This window comes from Agelaius phoeniceus, chromosome 11 (assembly GCF_051311805.1).
Source record: "Agelaius phoeniceus isolate bAgePho1 chromosome 11, bAgePho1.hap1, whole genome shotgun sequence".
Taxonomy (NCBI): Eukaryota; Metazoa; Chordata; class Aves; order Passeriformes; family Icteridae; genus Agelaius; species Agelaius phoeniceus.
The window spans coordinates 13,738,545-13,750,871 of NC_135275.1; the positions used below are offsets into that span (position 1 = coordinate 13,738,545).

General features: G+C 44.0%; 1 protein-coding gene across 5 annotated transcripts in view; it reads right to left on the reverse strand.

Moving 5' to 3' along the window:
- Positions 1 to 12,327, reverse strand: part of GRIP2 (glutamate receptor interacting protein 2) — a 248,207-nt gene that overhangs the window by 105,869 nt on the left and 130,011 nt on the right. For 2 of the 5 annotated variants that reach the window (XR_013183837.1, XM_077184388.1), the window contains exon 1: positions 548 to 605. The exons of 2 other annotated variants lie outside the window; for them this stretch is intronic. Coding sequence is in view for 2 of the 3 variants with exons in the window: in XM_077184388.1 (XP_077040503.1) it covers positions 548 to 590 (43 nt within the window). In the remaining variant the exon portion in view is untranslated. Of the gene's footprint in view, positions 1 to 547; positions 642 to 12,327 lie in introns of those variants that run through there. One more of the 5 variants, XM_077184386.1, reaches the window with a different exon arrangement.

Genomic DNA, 12,327 nt, shown 5'->3' on the forward strand with positions numbered 1-12,327 from the left:
AAGAAGCCAGTGTGCCACCATGCCCACAGCACACACTATCTCCAAACTGCTCCAGGTGTGCCCAAGGAGACAGCTTCCCACTCTGTTTTCCCACAAAGTCCCAGCTTCTGCAGCATGCTAAATTTTACTATGCTGCTCCTTCAAAGCATCTAAACAAGACCATCACACTTCTGATACCCTTAGTCACCAACAAATAAGGCTTAAACCCACTGCTTTTAACAAGCAAGCCCCAGATCTGGTTACAGGAATAAGCCTCCAAAGGCAATCAACATTGTAATTAAAAGCCCACAACTGGGGAAGGGGACAGACATGCCATCTCTTTTTCCCCATCCCATCTCAAACCCAGGAATGCAGAGGCAGTCAAGGGATCGTGGAAGTTGTGTTCAGTTATTGAAATATCAGCTGCAAGATCTGCAGACGAGCTTAATCACAGACCTCAGACATGCATCACACAACCCACCCTGAGATTTTAAACAAAACAAAACAAATGATGAAAGGTTAATTAAGCCACAAAACAAATGAAGAGTCCAGTTAGCAGTACAATTACCTCGGAGTGCCCTCCACCAGAGGAAGGTCTGCAAGAAGTGCATGCTCTTTTTCCTCAGTCCTGAAGGAGGTGGCAGCATGAGCAGGACCAGGGCTGTTCCACAGCTCGCTCACAACCACTCCAGCATCCCCAACCTCCCTCCAGCCCCAGCACCACCTCGGACCAGCCTGCGCAAAGTGCACCTGGTCTGCTCTGCTAATCACTGAGGGGGAGCCTGGGACTTCTCTCTCTCATGCTCTCTCCCTCTCCAAATAAGCAATTAGCATGAATAATTACAGCTCTGATAATAATACCCAGCCACCTTTGAGCAAGAGGGAAAAGACTGTAATTAACTCTTTCTCAGGGATCAGAGGAAGTTGAAATAGCACAAGCCTAATTATCTTCTTCTGGGACACCTCCTGGCTACTGGGAAGCTCTGGAATGTGTGGGAGGCAGGGGTCAAGTAGCATCCTTTTGGAAATCCTTCCATCCAACCCAATTTTACATGTCTGCTACCCAAGTGAGCATTAGATGTGCAAATGTACACAAGGGGGAAGAGAACCCACAGTTTTCCTACACTGTGCTAATCAGCAAGGGGCTGTCCATTCAGAGACTGCCTGCAGCGCTATCCCGTGATGAATCTTTGGCCACTGAGGAGTTTGGAGCAGTTCCCCTCCTGGGGGATACACTGTGGTAATGTGTGGCTCCTTCCATGCACAAAGCAGAGCCACACCAGCTCTGAGGAGAGCTGACCCCAGGCTGGAGAGGGCACCAATGGCCAGACAGGCTCCCACTATAAACTCAGCACAAAGGCACTCCCAATCCAGGGTTTTCCACCTGCCCCTTCCCCTAGGTCACAGAGCTAGGGGAAAAACACATAAATTATGCAGGTAAGGGCTCCAGATTAGCTCAGGAGGGAAACTGGGCTGAGCACATTTAAAATGTCTTTGCACAGAACTGGCTTTGCCCCCTTCCCAAAGCCTCTCCTGGCAGGCAGTGGGACAGGCACACATGCATGTCCTGCTCCCAGTCCCTTCCAAGAAGAAAACAGTACATGCACCACCCCCAAAGGGTTCTGGTGAGTTCAGAGACCGAAGCAATAAATGGTGGCCCTCTGCAGTAACTGTCCCAAATTGCCCAAGGCTCTGAAAGGACACATGGGTTAGATGGCTGCTGTAACATACCCTCTTCATGTTACAAAAAATGTGATAAATTGAGTTATTATACAATCCTGTCATGCTTTATTGCTATTGCAGTATCTGGAGATGCTATTAGAGTGCTGCAGAAGAGCAGCTGCCCTCCAAACACTCCAGTCTCTTATGAAAAGAGCACAGGTTTTGTTAACATCTCCTCTTTTACTCCATTGACCTGAAATATTCAAGAGTGGAAAAATTAACGTGTTTATGAACCCTTATCACTAGCCTTAGAAAAACTGCTGGAATATTAATGTCTCTAAGCATTTAAGCATTAATTTTCATATTATGAAGATTCCACATAATTGTTTTATTTATGAAGTCAAGGTGCTCAGGGCACTGCAGAATATAATCAAGCATATTATAAAAACAACATAACATAAATAAAATCATTTCAGTTATTTAATAATTTTGTGAGACTTTACCAAGGTGTTGTATATAATATGCATTTTAACTTTCTTTACTTCATCTACTTTTTTATTTCAGAACTACTTTCTATTTTGCTAATTTCTTGAAAACTGAGAAAGTAGACATATTCCTATAGACTGCCTGAATCCCACAAGTTATTATATATATTAGTTTCCCTGTAACATGAATTGTTCCATGAACACTAAGTAGAGTAAGCAGTGGAATGAATTGAAGCCTATATATTAAGACCCAGATCCTGAAATGGTAATTATTAATAAATAACATTATCATTATGGCTCAATGGTTATGATACTGGGGTCTTAAAATGCTGTTTTACTGTGGAAAAACTATACCTGATGTACCCAGACTTGCAGTGTGACCCAAAGTAATTTGAAGAGCTGCTTAAATTTGAAAAAGAAATGCACATTTAGAGCTTGACTTTTAATTTTACTATGACCTAATTGCCAGGGCAGCCAGTCCAGCCTCAGCTCTGGATTCTTTCCAGTTTATGTGTTACCCTCAGAATCTCTGACCCAGCAGGCTGTTAATGTGCTATTAATGGACACTGGAGGTGGAGGCCCACACAAGGATTCTCCCATTGGAAATATCTTTCCCAGAAGCTGGATGTGCCCCCAGGGACAGGGAGGGCCTCGGTGACACTGCCCAATGCAGTGACCGTCCCCATCATGCTGTGGTGGGAGCCAGGGCCCACAGGGATCCTCTGCTGCAGGATCTCACCCTGACACAGCACTGGGAGGTGTCTGAGGTCTTGGATGTGAGTAGGAAAGTGCTGTGATGAGAGCATGTGGGCAGGGGACAGGAGCACCCACAGCTCTGCACAGGCAGCCCCAGGAGGGATTTGCACAGATCTACGGCAAAGTACAGACTTGGGAGGTAAAGTGAAATATGCCCAATGGACCTGTAAGGGATGACAAATTCCAAAATTATAACCTATGGGGAAACTGCAGCACAGACACTTAGAGACAGTAAATTGGTCTGCAAACAGGAGCCACAGCTTTTAAAACAGAGACAGGGGCCTGTTCAGAGGTCTGGGGCTTTGTGGCTCCATCATCTGGCTCCAAGTCTTAAAGATGCTCTTTGATCCACAACTTTTGGTTACTACTGGTCTCCCTAAACAGGAGTGAGTGATGCAGCCTGTTGTAGTCTGCTCTACACACTCATGTACCAGCTGCCTTCAGGTGCTACGTTGCTAAAATTTCCAATGCTTTCAATTAACACGTAGCAAAGCCATTAGTCATGTTGTCTTTCCGACAAATAATTGCTCTCCCTGGCTCTCTTCCACGTTATTGTGAGTTTCCATTTAATTTATGGGCCCTAATAAAACATAAAGAAACCAAGACTAATCCTTCATCATTTTCCTAGGCTTTTCCAACATCTTTGGTGGGGAGGGGAGCTGGCACTTCACTGTTTTATGGCTCTGAGGGAAGAGTGGCTCATCCAGCAGCAGACAGGGAGTTTGCAGCAGGGCAAAGGACAGACTCACACCCTCTGAGTTACATCTGGCACATCTGCAGGGTGGGGACTGCATCCAGCCCCTGCTGCACTGGGATGCGCCTGCCTGCCCCTGGGCTGAGCCTCCCACGCATCCCATGGCTGTGCAAGGCACTTGCCACAGAGGCACGAGATGAAAGGAAAAGGATGCAAACATCAGAGGAAGGGGAGAGACTGTGGCATAAAGAAAACACAGCTAATTCCTTGCTAATTATTCAGACCCCAGGCTTCGCCTTATCCAGCAGCTTCACACAGGAAGCAGAGCCAAGGACAGCTGGGGAAGGGAGAAGGTGCTTTCCAGCACTGGGGGTTCCTGCTAGCCCTGCCACCAGTTGCACATGATCCATGGCCTCGATGCCCTAGAGAACAGGTTCAGGAGCTGCAAGCTCTCCGCTCACCCATTTTGAAACACAACCTCAGTAACACCCACAGCACCCACTGGACCCAAATTACCCTATGCCTGTCCACATACATCCAGTGTGTGATCACAGAGCAGCACACTCAGGATCACCCCACACCTGCCCCATAATGGGCACAAGCCCCTGCCACGTGCAGAGACCTGACAAACTTCTTTGCACAAATGATCAGAGACAGCAAATCAAGGCAATGAGTAACACCCCCAAAAACAAAAGGTTGAAGAAGCAACGCTTGGGTGATTACAAAAACTTGAACTGAAAGCTGTTCAAAAGGCATCCAAAAGAGAAAGGGAAGAAGGCTGCCGAGGCTGACTCCCCAAATAAAGTCTCCCTGCTGACAAGTTCACCTCCAATTTGCAATTCTTGTGTCTGGCTGCACACTGAGTGGATGCCAGCCCAGTCTGATGTCTCCCCTCACATAAGTACCCACTGGAGTGAGAGGCCATTCTTGGAGGAACAGAGCACTCAGGGGCAGCTGTCCCACTGCTCCCTTCTGACTTGGGCAGTGCAGGAGCTGGGACTGGTGGGCAGCCATGGGCTGAGCCCCAGTTCTTTCCCAGCAGAGCCACAGGATCAGCAGCAGCTCTGGAGCTGCTGGGCTCTTTAAGTGCTGCAGCCTGGACAGCCTTGCTCTGAGCTTCGAGGTGGTGTGAGAGGCTTGAAGGGAAAAGCAAAGAACTGTGAATCTCAGCAGAAAGGGGGGTTGTGCTATTATACCCCAGCGCCAAGGGAGAAGACTAAATAATTAATCACAAAAGCAACTGAGTGTTAACGAACCACACAGGATCAAACTGCATGGAAGATGCAAAGGCCCCCCAACCCTCTTCAGTGTGCTGACAAGCCTCATTTTAATAACTTCACTACCAAAGCTGAGAGGATGTGCCACAATAAATAAATAAATGTATCCCAATATCCCCCTTGGTCTTCTGCTGGGGATCATCTTGACACCTTTGCTACCAAAGGAGCCAATTTGGAGCATGTTTTACAGGGGGAGTCCTGAGAGAGAAGAGCATCCCTGGCTTTGGGTGGTCATTGCAGAGGCCTTCTGCACATGCCACCCCACTCTCTCTGTAGCTTTAAGGAAAGGGAGGATATGCATTTTGAATAGGAAAAGCAAACATAATGCTGCTTCAGTGCCATTCCTAAATGGCAGAGTCTGACAGTGCAGAACTGAGCAGCAGCATCCAGGAGGCGTCAGGGATAACACAAGACAGGAAGAGAAATGCACGGACATGCCTCTCTTGGATGCTCTGTCTGTCATAGCCATACTGAGGGGACAGACCATAGAATCACTGAAATTGTGTATTACCCTGCACACAGAATATCCCTATGCAGGCTACAGGGCTATCATGTACTACTAATACTAGTACACAACTAGTAAAACACAATTTAGACAGTACCGGCATTAAATCACTTTCCTTCCCAGCCCATCACACTGGACCCAGCACACATCTCCATTACTTTAGCTTGTGATGGAGATCTTAGTACTAACATTTGCATCACAGTCCCTTGCATCAGGCTTTCTCCATCCTACAGTGAGAAAGGGTTGTGCCAAGTAGGATGAAAGACCATGTGGATTCCATTGTGCCAACAGCTACAGCAAAACGAACTCCAAATAATTATATATCCTGCTTAAACAGCACCATGGCTTCCAAAAGGGCTTTGAGAAGTTAAACTGATAGGCAGGCAATAGGCAGGGTTCTGCAATCCATCACTCAGATGCTACAATCTGACAGGAAATAAGGATCCTGCTTAATGGTCCAGAAGGAATATATAGAATTTGGGGATATTCACACACTCAGTGCAGCATACATGCACACACCACCTTCAGGGATCCTCTACAGGAGCTTGTTCTGGTTCTAATATCTTTATCCTGTGAAGTCTGAATAGGGTGATTCCTAAGCAGCTGAGAGTGGGAGGACAATTCAAATAAGACAGTGTGATGAGCTTTTCTACAGCTTCTGTGTGATTGCAGGGCACCCAGCCTCATGAAAAGACCTATGTGTTGATGTTAGAATGATGCTTCTGAAAATTCCCTGTAATAAAATACAAAGCCTTCTCTCCTCCACCATGATATCAACATCACAACTCTGATTACATTAGGGAAAGTCATAACCTAAAACAATATGCACACATTTCCAATATCCAAATGTAAAGCTCTTGACGGAAAGAACTTTAATCCTGTGTATTTTATCTGAAAAATACAATAGACTATGGAATCACTTCCTCTACCTGCATCTCTTACTAGGACTAGAAGAGAACAGAGTGAATTTTGTAGGCTTGCCCATCAAGGTATGCTCACTAGACACCAGCAGGGTCAAGATTTCCAGGGCCAAGAGCCCCACAAACATCAGGATGCTGCAGGACATGTTTGCAATTATAAAGGCTGATCTCCTAGCACGGGTGGGGGCAGAGAACTGAGACTTGGTCAGCAATTCAGAACTTACTGAGGCACTCACTGGCTTGGGGAGACTTTCCTGCAACACTTTTAACGATACATGGACTGAATATTTTGCATTTCTGTGCATAAAACCTCATTCAGCTGGAATGAGGTTGTGTCCCTTGCGGGACATCATTTACATCAAAATCTCCCCCGCTTCTCAGCAGGACTTTCATGTCCCCCCAGCATTTCGAAGGCAGAGGCATATCTGTGTGTGGGGATAGCAATATCAGTTTTAAACATTCATTGAGCTGGAAGTGTGGAAGATGCCAGCATATGAAGGGTTCAACTGATGTGTAAATGCAGCTCTTTGAAAAGAAGGAATTGAACACCAAAACTGGTTCAGTGCAGCTAAATTGGTCCCCTAAGGGCCAGTGGTAACAGAAACCTTCAGCCCAAATAAGAACAAGTGAAATATTCAGCAAACAGCATTTGATGCTTATGTGCAGGAGGAAAAAAAAAGCAGTGCAACTGTTGGAAAAAGAAAATATCACGTTACCCCAAGCTGCATTAAAACTAGCAGATAAAGGGTTTGGGGGAAAATACTCTGGGTGTGGCAGACTTCTGGCAAGCCAGTGCTGGAAACGCCAACCATGGGGGTTTGAGAAAAAGACCATGGGTGAGGTGAGAAATGGAGGTTGTGCCACTGGTCCCAGCACAACAACCCATTGCTCTCTCCAGGCACTACAGCTCTAAATCCCATTCCCTGTGGCAGTGGTGGGGAGACAGCACAGGCCTGAAATGAGTCCCCAAGGAACGAACACAGAGGATATCCAGGCTCTGACCCATGTATGAGTAGGACATGCATGAACAAACTTCCTTCTGTGGCACAAGGCTGTCTCTGGAGACCTTCAGCTTTGATAGCATTTAAAGGCTGATGATATCCTCCTGTCCTTGGGTTGAACTTCACCTGATGCCTAGGAGCAGGAACAGGACCCAGCTCTTGTTTGCTCATTGGGTGTGTCCCCATGGAGGGGAGCATGGGCCCAACATGCAGCTGTATTAACCAATAGCCAAGTAATTATCCAAGTAATATGGGTATGCTGAAGGGTCAGGGCTTGTGCAGGGTTTACTTCACGCCCTGAGGTTCCCATAATCAGGGTGCACATGCCAGTGAGACTTTAACCATCAGCCTATCTCCTGTGCTGCTGGCAACCTGAAATCAGCCTGCTCCACTGTGCCAAATGATAGCACCTTAGCCAGACAGACAGACAAAGCCTGAACTTGCTCAACAAGAGTTCAGTTCTTGACCATTTTTCAATAAAACTATACCAGAAACACCACAATCATTTTAATTTCCCTGTGAAGGATGCTAGAATTGCTTTTTGTTGTTCAAATCAGTCTGTTTTATCCCTTCCCTATATTTCTTCCTGTTTTCTTCCCAGAAAGAAATGTATAAATGTGGGTACTCTAGTGCTTTAATTTCTTGAGTCATTTTAATTATCTATTATTATGCTCACTGCTTGAAGACAAAACTGTAAGCAATAGCTCTTTCCAGGGCAGGAAGGGAGATCATCAGAAAAAATGACAATAGATTCAAAGAAAGAAAATGCGTAAGAAATGAACTGCTCAGGGAAGCAATGCTTGCTTTACAGGTGCAACACAGACAGCATATTATTACTACTTAAATTCCTTGCTTTCTGAAAACATCTCATCTTTATGACCATTCAGCTACATACCATAGAAACAAAAAGGAGTTATTTCTTCCTGCTTTACCAATCAAGGATGATTTTGTCGAAGAAAGACCTTGCAAATACCTCTAGGATATAAGACCACAGGTATTGTTAATGTATGGCAAGAGAAGCTGGTAAAGTAAACTAACTGGACATTATTTTATTTTCCAGCAGGATTACTGAACAGATATTGGAAAACACAATGCTTACCCCTGGAGCCCTCACTTAAAGGCAGAGGAAGAATTATTTCAGGAAGAGAGACCTGTGTTATTGAACTCATATATCTGTGCTTTTTTTGCTGCACTGGCAGTGAATCCAAGTGGAAAAGTATTTTTTTGTCTTGCAAAACCAGAACTTTGTTTGTTGTTTCTATGATGATGCAGAAGCTGTACATGCCATAGCTGATAACCTAAAATTGAGATGTCAATTCCAGCTGCAGATCTAAATCAGGCACATGAGGGATCTGAGCTGGGATCTCCCTCCTCACATGAATATCCTGACCGCCCAGTCATTACCTATTTCTCACTAAAATGTGTCTTTCTTTTTATTCAGACTGTGGTTACAAAGCTCATCCTGGACTCTTGAAGGAGTTTCTAATGGCAGGGACATCAAAACTCTGCAGATCTCATGCATCTTTGAGTTCTGACTCTCCATTTTGATTTAAAAACTCTTAATTACCTTCATTTCTTAGACCACTTATATGGTTGCAATAGACTGGGAAGGAATTAGGTGGGAAGACTCTGCCCTCCTCACTGCCAGAGGTATTAGTTAAATTCATAATTTCCCAAAACTTTTAAAGATATACAAATGTGCTTTAAGCAAAACAAAATATAAGCAAGCAGATAGGGGAGGGAGGAAAACCCCAAGAGTAATGTGCAAAGCCTTGAAGTGAAAAAGGCTGATAATTCTTCTTGGTTACATGCCAGCTGAGAAAAGGCTATATCTTCTCATAGACAGCACTGAGCCTCTGCTAACTTCATATTTTGTCTGAGGTACCTTGGTGAAAATTATGTTCACACAAAAATACCTCAGCAACTGTTGGTTTGTAATCACTTTTATTCTCTAATTGGCATTTGGCCCCAGTGCAATGCATGCTGACCTCTCCAAGCAGCACAGACACAGCAGCAGCATGAACAACCCACTGCAGGATTCTGGACAAATGCCCAAAGCATTCATTTTCTGTTCAGGCCTGTTTTCTCAGTGGAAAAAAGAGTGTGTATGAGGAGAAAACATTATCTCATGACTGTTCTGCTACACTCCAATGCCCTCAGATGAGAAGGGGTGTATAGGTTGCAAAGACAGACCATTTATTTTTAAAGGCACTTAATTTCCTTTTGGTCAGTTTTCCTGAAATATATTGTAGAAAAGGAAACACAGACATAAGTCTTGAGGATTGATATATCATGTGGCAATTTTGTAAAGAGCACAACCCTTCCCTTGTGCCCTCCCCACAGTCAGTTATCAAGCCCTGAATTACACACTGCTGATTTCCATGGCTTTGTATGATTAATCTGGCTGTACTCCGTAAAGCAAAAAGAGCAACTGGAACAGAGAGGAAAGGAAATCGCTCACAAAAAAACTAGGTTACAATAACCCTCAGGAGATGAGTGAAACCAAGAAGAGGAGAAGAGTTCAGCACTAGGCTGCCAGCCTGGGCAAGGACACAACCCTAACTCCAGCATGTCAGACCCAGTGAGCCTCAAATGCACAACACAGCACAATTAGAGAAAAGCTTTTATAGACCTATATTAAAAGAAAGCAATGGATTTTTTTTTCCAAGGACTTATACCCTAGGAGAAGGCACACAGTGCTATTTTCTTTGTCCTTAGTACAGTGAGGTGTAAGTAGCTCATGCAACAGAGCAAAAAGTGAATAGAGGAATCCTGTTCAGACCCCCTCCCAACACATTCTGCAATGAGACAGATCACTCCTTTTAACTGAGCTAAATGAGCCAGCACAGCGTATCTGGAGGGAACAGAAAGCTGGGGAAGTACTTCTTGTTATTAGCTAACAGTTGCATTAGGAGAACAGCTGGTGGCCACCAGATTTGTTGAAAGTAATTGAAAAATTACTGTAATTTCAGCCTACAGCAAAAGTCGGTGTTGTCTAGTTTCTGTTTGTATCTGTAATTCATAGAAACATCTTCTTTGGACAGACTACAAATATACAAAATTAAAATACAGACCTTTTACCTGGACAATATGTGGCCTTGTTATCATCTCAGGACTCCACCAGAGTCAGAATGCTGAAACTTCACATCACATTATTTTTGTCCTCTTACTCTTCTGGAATGCATTGTTAAAATATTTTGCTAGTTAATAAATTAATTTCATTTTGTCCATTTCCATTCAAAGTAATTCCTTCAAAGTATGAAATAAAAACCTACTTCCTTACCAGGTATTTACATTGAGAGAGGATACAAAGCTGTCCTGGGGTGACTTTATGATGCTGAATTGTATCCCCACTCATCTGTTTAGCCCAGAAATAAGTTTTGCACCTTTAAAACCAGATCTGAGAGTGAAGGGGGGAGAAGGAGAATCAGTGGAATGCCTGAGGCAGCTGTATTCAAAAACATAGAGAAAAGAGCTTCAGCTTTCTCTCTCTGTGTTTCTCAGACTGTTGTCTGCAGCACAGACAGCAGGGCAGAGGTCTCCTTTGCTTTTTAGTTAGTTTTTAGCTAGCTGAGGCAGAGAATTTCCCTGGACTGTGGCTTTTGTTTTTCTTGGAACTGATCAGCCCTGTTCTGTACTGAAAACCCAGAAGAACACGAGGAGCTGGCACCCGTGGCCCAGCAGAGCCTGGGATGCAGCATTTCCAGAGCAGGAGGGACTGATAAAGAGACTGAGCAAGCCAAGCTATGCACCACAAAAAGGACTTTCTGAATTTGCCATCTCTTCAGAACAGTGAGAGGTTTTATTGTTTATTATTATTCATTTTTTTTATGCTCGTGAATACTTGTTAAATAAGAATACTGTTTGTTTAATAAGCAGCTTTATCCACTTTTCTGCAAGGAAATCCTTTCCCAAACCAGCTGAGGGAAAAGCTGCTTGAACCTGCTTCCTAGAGGAACCCTTTGGGAAGTTTCTTCCCAAATTTCTACTAAACCCTAAATAAACCCTAAACCTAAATATAAAATATCCCATATTAGTAACATCAGTATATAGATAACTTCAGTTCCTGCCTTTCTAGTGCTTTTAAAGAATAAAATTTTGTAGGTGATTATAGAAGAAAGAGGTTAAATAAAAAGTTTCATTTTTACTGATATGGGATTATAATTTTAGCTTGTTCCCAATGTCACACTGGAGGCACAGATCAGCCTGGTAGGAGCTTGAATTTTAAGACTTTGAGGAGGAGGGAAAGCATTACACAGAATTTACTGAGGGGGCCCATGGGGTGATTTTAGACTTTCAATTCTGTCAAATTTAGGTGGATTTTTACAATTAAAAGGGAAGTACTTACTGCCACACTGCGAGAACAGAGAAGCTAATACAATCTCCTGACATGGCCCTGAGGCACAGGAGCAGATTGGCCTCCAGACAGACCCACTGTGGATTCCCTGTCAGCTCCAAAACAAATGAAGATTTGTGATTTGGCACACCCCCATGAGTATGCAAAGTCAGACCTGCACACAGGGGAAGAAATGCTGTGGATAAAAAGTTGTACAGGTGCAAGGGAATAGGAAATCAAGGCATTTCCTCACCTGTTTTTAAATGCTGCCTGCCAAGCTGCTTTGTATTATTGACTGACTTAGAAGACTGTGACAAAAATGTCCCACAGGTGTATGTAAGGAATGGAGTCAAGAGGAAAGTAGCTCAGTGACAAACAGGGAAAACAACTTCCTTTAGATCCATGGTTTTATCATCCAAACCTTCTCTGGTGACACATACACAATGCAAAAAAAGAAACTTCAGACACACCTTATAAGCAGCAAGATAATAATTCTGAAATAATATTTTTAAATCTTGTTCCTATTGACTCTGAACTCACTACATCTTACAACTTCAGTGAACTGGGTTATGTTTATAAAACAGTTCAATGGCAAGTATCAAATCTCAGTACCGTGTGAATTTGCATTTCCTTCACTCACACACTCTGTAGATAGGCCAGTGGTGATCTTGTGGACCTTCTACAGCTTTCCAAATTCAAGGCCTGGCTTTCC